General features: G+C 38.3%; 1 protein-coding gene across 1 annotated transcript in view; it reads right to left on the bottom strand.

Moving 5' to 3' along the window:
• LOC133658344 (syntaxin-1A-like) overlaps positions 1-7,024 on the bottom strand; it is a 38,178-nt gene extending 31,154 nt beyond the window's left edge. The window contains exons 1-3 of the mRNA XM_062060261.1: positions 6,954-7,024; positions 4,978-5,051; positions 4,808-4,916 (exon numbers count right to left, since the gene is read on the bottom strand). Coding sequence (XP_061916245.1) covers positions 4,808-4,916; positions 4,978-5,051; positions 6,954-7,002 — 232 coding nt within the window. The 5' untranslated portion in view covers positions 7,003-7,024. The remainder of the gene's footprint in view (positions 1-4,807; positions 4,917-4,977; positions 5,052-6,953) is intronic.
• Between the last annotated feature and the right edge of the window lie 476 nt (positions 7,025-7,500).

Here is a 7,500-nt window from a genome sequence, read left to right on the forward strand (position 1 = left end):
TTTTTTCTCCCGAGAGAGCTGTCTGTTGTTATCATCACGGCTGTGTATATTCCACCGGACGCCAAAGTAAACACAGCGCTCTTCTGCTGAACACCGTCAACGAACAGCAGCGGGCCCACCCCGACGGTGTTCATATCATAGCAGGGGATTTTAATAAGGCCAATCTGAAGACTGTACTCCCTAAGTTCTACTAGCATGTAAAGTGTTCTACAAGGGGAGAGAACACCCTGGACCACGTGTATACCAACATGAAGCACGTGTACAGAGCTACACCCCTCCCCCAGCTTGGACAGTCAGACCATCTTTCACTCCTGCTTTCTCCTACCTACACCCCCATCAGACGCCAGGCCAGGCCCATCACAAAGACTGTTATGACTTGGCCTGACGATGCACTCCCCAAACTTCAGGACTGCTTCCAACACACAGACTGGGACCTCTTCCAACAACAGGAGCTGGAGACAGCCACAGGAACGGTGCTGGACTACATACAGTTCTGCATCGGGAATGTGACTGTGGAAAAAACCATCCGGGTTTACCCCAACAAGAAACCCTGGATGACCAGCCAGGTCCGCACACTCCTCAGGGCCCGCGACGCAGCCTTCAGGTCAGGGGACAGGGCACTCACTGTACAGTGCTGCTAGAGCCGACCTGAAGAGAGGGATTAAAAAAGCAAAGGCGGACCACAGGAGGTGCATAGAGTCCCATATGTCGAGCAATAACTCACGGGAGGTGTGGCGGGGCATTCATGACATCACGAACTTCAGAGGCTGCGATGTGACAACTGCGGATCAGAGTGCGACACTGGCAGAGGAGCTTAACTGTTTCTTTGCCCGTTTCGAAACTCCACAGCGACACTCATCTGCTCCAACCCTGCCTCCGCCCCCACCGGGCTCCGGCACCACTCCACTCACTGTACAGGAGCACAGTGTCAGACGAGTGCTCCTGGCTGTGAACCCAAGGAAAGCTGCCGGACCAGACGGAGTACCTGGAAAGGTGCTCAGGGCGTGCGCCCACCAGCTCGCTCCCCCCCCCACCAGGATCTTCAACCTCTCCCTGGCTCAGGCAGTCATCCCATCCTGCCTGATCATCTACAATAATCCCAGTGCCGAAGAAGTCTCCCATCACCAGCCTGAATGATTACCGACCAGTGGCCCTCACTCCGGTAATCATGAAGTGCTTCGAGAGACTGGTTCTCCAGCACATCAAGGACCATATCCCTCCAGACTTCGACCCCCACCAGTTAGCATACCGGGCGAACAGATCCACAGAGGACGCCATCGATGTTGCTCTCCACTCTGCTCTGAACCACCTGGAGCAGCAGCATAGCTACGTCCGGATGCTCTCTGTGGATTATAGTTCTGCCTTCAATACAATAATCCCGGACAGACTCTGCAATAAACTGGACACTCTTGGCCTCCCCCCCTCTCACAAACGCCTGGACCGACCCCAGAATGTGAGACTTGGCCCCCACCTCTCATCCACCCGCACGCTGAGCATCGGCTCCCCACAGGGCTGTGTGCTGAGCCCCCTCCTCTACTGCCTCTACACCCATGACTGCAGTCCAGCCCACAGTGACAACCTTATCGTCAAGTTAGCTTGACGATACCACAGTGGTCGGGCTCATCTCCAGGGGTGACGAGGCTGCCTACAGGGAGGAGGTCCTGAAGCTGACGGCCTGGTCTTCGGAGAACAACCTCGCTCTCAACACCAGCAAGACCAGAGAGATCATCGTCGACTTCAGGAGGAGCAGCACCGACCCTGCCCCCCTCTACATAAACGGCGAGCGTGTGGAGGGGGTCCACACCTTCAGGTACCTTGGAGTCCACATCTCAAACGACTTTTCCTGGACAGTCAACACCACATCAATCATCAAGAAGGCTCAGCAGCGGCTACTCTTCCTGAGAGTCCTCGGGAAGTACAACCTGAAGCCTGACCTGCTGCTGACCTTCTACCGCTCGTCCATCGAGAGCCTGCTGACCTACTGTATTACAGTATGGTACGGCAGCTGCACTGCAGCAGACAGGGAGAGGCTGCAAAGAGTGGTCAAGACGGCTCAGAAGATCATCGGCCTCCCTCTCCCCTCTCTGATGGACATCTACACTTCCCGCTGCCTCAACAGAGCCAGTGCCATCATCAAGGACAGCACCCACCCTGGCTCTGACCTGTTCCACCTGCTGCCCTCTGGGAAGCGCTACAGGTGCATTAAAACCAAGACGAACAGGCTAAAGAACAGCTTCTTCCCCAGGGCCATAACCACCCTGAACAGACCCTCATAACTGCCTTCTCTTCGGTGCAATAACCCATTCCACCAACCACCCTGTTTCATGTAGATATTCATGTACATATTCATTTCACCCACTGTATAGAGTGTACATTTGTTTTATCGCACTGTATGGAATGGCCTCAATCTCATTACCCTGCGTAATGACAATAAAGCTGATTCTGATTCTGATATATAATCTGTCTCATTGCAGATTAGACAAACCGCCTTTTCCTTACACTAAACAAAAAAGTCGTATGTCCACTGATGTTTAAAAACTCTACACTTTGAGTCTATTTTAAGTTTTCTCAACGATTTTGTCATTTTTTTTGCCTCGTGCACTATTTGACTGAAAGAGCGCACACTAGCTGCGCGCTCGCTGCGGCACTAGCGTGATGATGTCACGTTATCAATGGGAAAAGACGATATGATTTGCCTGAGCGGCTAGGAGACCCTGAGAGTAACAAGTGGTAAAACATCGATTGACGGATGGGCTAGAAAAGACAAATCAAAAAACTAAAATTATTTAAAAAATAATAATAATTTATATATATTTTTTGACCCGCGGGACGGATTTTGGATGTATCTGGCCCGCGGGCCGTAGCTTGGGTACCGCTGCTTTAAAGCTATATTATCACTCACACGGATGAAGCTGAAAATACTGTGCTGTTGATCCTTGCCCACACGTCCACCAGCCAATTTCCACTCCACACTGGCTCCGAAATCCCTGGAAAGCTCTATTTGTTACCATGGTAACCCAAATCCCAGAGAAACCCAAATATGAAGCACGACAGCTGCGTCCATTTATGACTTCATAAAACATACTTCATCTTACCAGTAACAATATTATTATTATTATATCATGTCATATTGTTTTTCACAACAATGTCCCACACTTCAGGGGAACAATGAGATGAGTCACATCATTTGGACAAGAAGGAATGAAAAAAGTATAAAGTTCAGTATTAAATGATAAATGATAAATGGGTTGTACTTATATAGCGCTTTTCTACCTTCAAGGTACTCAAAGCGCTTTGACAGTATTTCCACATTCACCCATTCACACACATTCACACACTGATGGAGGGAGCTGCCATGCAAGGCGCTAACCAGCAGCCATCAGGAGCGAGGGTGAAGTGTCTTGCCCAAGGACACAACAGATGTGACTAGGATGGTAGAAGGTGGGGATTGAACCCCAGTAACCAGCAACCCTCCGATTGCTGGCCCGGCCACTCTACCAACTTCGCCACGCTGTCCCAGTATTAGTATTAGTCCATGCTGCTGACATATGCAACATGCTACTAGATCAGGCCTGGGCAATTATTTTGACTCGGGGAGCTGGTATATCTGTCAATGTATGTATGTATATATATATATATATATATATATATATATATATATATATATATATATATATATATATATATATATATATATATATATATATATATATATATATATATATATATATATATATGTATGTATACACACACACACACACACACAGACACACCACATGTGTATACATATATATACAAAAAAATAATACATACATATCAAATCAAAGTTTACGTATATCGGCCTAAATCACGAGTGTATATATATATATATATATATATACATATACATATATATATATATATATATATATATATATATATATATATATATATATATATATATATATATATATATATATATATTAGGGCTGTGGATCTTTGGGTGTCCCACGATTCGATTCAATATCGATTTTTTTTTTCAATTCAATACGATTCTCGATTCAAAAACGATTTTTTTCCCGATTCAAAAGCATTCTCTATTCATTCAATACATAGGATTTCAGCAGGATCTACCCCAGTCTGCTGACATGCAAGCAGAGTAGTAGATTTTTGTAAAAAGCTTTTATAATTGTAAAGGACAATGTTTTATCAACTGATTGCAATAATGTAAATTTGTTTTAACTATTAAATGAACCAAAAATATGACTTATTTTATCTTTGTGAAAATATTGGACACAGTGTGTTGTCAAGCTTATGAGATGCGATGCAAGTGTAAGCCACTGTGACACTATTGTTCTTTTATTTTTATTTTTATAAATGTCTAATGATAATGTCAATGAGGGATTTTTAATCACTGCTATGTTGAAATTGTAACTAATATTGATACTGTTGTTGATAATATTCATTTTTGTTTCACTACTTTTGGTTTGTTCTGTGTCGTATTTGTGTCTCCTCTCAATTGCTCTGTTTATTGCAGTTCTGAGTGTTGCTGGGTCGGGTTTGGTTTTGGAATTGGATTGCATTGTATTGTTTTGTTGGATTGATTAATTTAAAAAACAATTATTATTATTATTATTTTTTTTAAAAAATAAATAAATTTTAAAAAATTGATTTTTTAAAAATGAGAATCGATTCTGAATCGCACAATGTGAGAATCGCGATTCGAATTCGAATCAATTTTTTCCCACACCCCTAGGACATACCAATCCCTTAGTTTGACCCGCATGAGAAGACTTACTGTATTTAGGACAGTTTTTTTTTTACTCACTGATCTCTAATTGTCTCTGAATGCGTCCCTTGCAGCGCTCCCTGTAGTCCGACTGGGTGGTGTTGTACTCCGACATCACCTCCACAAACTTGCGGGACAAGGTGGAGTGCTGTGAAGCGGAACAGCAAAATGACTTGTTGCTGGGTGAACTTATCAGTGAAAAGACATACCTGCGTCTTTCGTATCCTCAAATCCGCTGTTGACCTATTCTGACTTTCTTCTTGCTCAATACTGTGCAGAATGCCTGCAACAACCAAAAACAGAAATACTCAACTACAGAACATGTGGTAAGTGATTTAGTTCACTTCACTTTCAGTTTATGTGGAACATGCATAGGATACAATGTAGTGCATCACATATTTCCAGTTGTTTCATTACAGTATGTCTGAAAAGGAGTAGGAAGAAGCTAAGTTTATTTATTCCTACCCCTTTTCATACCATAGCAATTTTATCCCATTTCCTGTTCTCTGTAACAGAACAGTGAATAAATAATAAATATACCATAGTAAGTAAACAAATATTAAATACATAAATAATCATCTCAAAAGAAAAAAATAAGTAAACAAATATTAAATACATATGCATCTCAAAAGAAAAAAGTAAGTAAACAAATATTAAATACATAAATAATCCTTATCCCAAAATAAAATAAAAAGTAAACAAGTATTAAATACATAAATAATAATTTTCTCAAAAGAAAAAAAAGTAAGTAAATAAATATTTAATACATGAATAATTATCTCAAAAGAAAAAAAAAGTAAGTAAACAAATACTATATACATAGATAATCATTATCGCAAAAAAAACAAGTAAACAAATATTAAATACATAATAAATATCTCAAAAGAAAAAAAGTAAATAAACAAATATTAAATACATAAATAATTATCATCTCTAAAGAAGAAATATTAAATACATAAATAATTATTTTCTCAAAAGAAAAAAGTAAACAAATATTAAATATATAAATAATTATCTCAAAAGAAAAAAAGTAAGTAAACAAATATTAAATACACAATAAATCATTTTCTGAAAAGAAAAAAAGTAAACAAATATTAAATCCATAAATAATTATCTAAAAAAAAAGTAAGTAAACAAATACTATATACATAATCATTATCTCAAAAGAAAAAAAAGTATATAAACAAATATTAAATACATTAATTATTATCTCAAAAGAAGAAAAAAGTAAGTAAACAAATATTAAATACATTAATAATTTTCTCAAAAGAAAAAAAATAAGTAAACAAATATTATATAAATAATCAGTATCTCAAATGAAGAAAAAGTAAGTAAACAAATATTAAATACATAAATAATCATCTCAAAAGAAAAATAAAATAAGTAAACAAATATTAAATACATAAATAATTACCTCAAAAGAAAAAAAAGTAAGTAAACAAATATTAAATGCATAAATAATTATCTCAAAAGAAGAAAAAAAGTAAGTAAACAAATATTATATACATAAATAATTTTTTTCTCAAAATAAAAAAGTTAATAAACAAATATTAAATACATAATCATTATCTCAAAAGAAAAAAGGAAGTAAACACATATTAAATACATAAATAATGATCACAAAAGAAAAAAGTAAGTAAACAAATATTATATACATAAATAATCATTATCCCAAAAGAAAAAAAAAAGAAGTAAACAAATATTAAATACATAAATAATCATTATCTCAAAAGAAAACAAAAACAAAAGTGTCATTTAGTGTCTTTATTTGTGTCCCTGTGTTGCTTTCTGTACCAAAAACATCTATTTATTATTGATTTCACACTCGCACTAATCACTAATAATTGATCAGTCTGCCAGTTGTTCATTTTTAAATTTAGACTAATTTCAGTGCCAAATAAAATGTAACGTTTTTAACTTGGCTCATTGGTTATTAAATAATACATACAACATGTATGTATTATATTTGACACTCTCCAAAATAGAGGTACCAGCATGTACCTAAAAGGGTGCAAAGATTGTCGCTGGGAGGGTTTCATTCCAGGTCCAAATATTCAAACATTTTGTATATTTGGACAGGTTGGGATTATTTTTGAAATATCTGTAATTTGTTACTTTTTTTTTATTACGAATTGATCGTGTTTAAATCCAGTTGGAGCAAAAGGGAAAAATAAATGGAACTCACTCTTTAGTTTGGAGCGCACTTTGTTGGCCAGTTTCTTGATGTCTGCCATGAGATCCTCCAGGTCAGCTTTAGTTTCTGGGGAAGAAAGCGGGACGAGACACGAACATAAGAGACGGCATCACACGAAACAGATTGACTTGATAAAGGGAAGAAGCATGCTTGGCTTCCACACACACACACTGCAAACATGGCAGTGTAATTACTACGTTACTATCAACAAAGCTGCAGGGCTGCTATAACAATCAGCATTCTGGCACAATTATTTTTCCCAAACGCAAAATGCTCTCCGTCTTTTGGGTAGGAAAGCAAAAAAAAAAAAGCAGATTTTCACAGCAGCACTTTAATACTACATCTGTTTTAATTAAGCCATTGAAAATAACAAGAGATACATAAAGAAATCCCTTTTTAACCTAATTGTCATTTTGGTGTGAACAATTTGCTAAAAAAAACAGATTCCCTTTTAGTGTAAACAGAGGCTTTGCATAAATGATGAGGTGAGCTAATTACATCCATGTAATCATGCAAAGTGAGAAGAGATAGGAAATAA

The sequence above is a fragment of the Entelurus aequoreus genome, linkage group LG10 (assembly GCF_033978785.1).
Source record: "Entelurus aequoreus isolate RoL-2023_Sb linkage group LG10, RoL_Eaeq_v1.1, whole genome shotgun sequence".
Classification (NCBI taxonomy): domain Eukaryota; kingdom Metazoa; phylum Chordata; class Actinopteri; order Syngnathiformes; family Syngnathidae; genus Entelurus; species Entelurus aequoreus.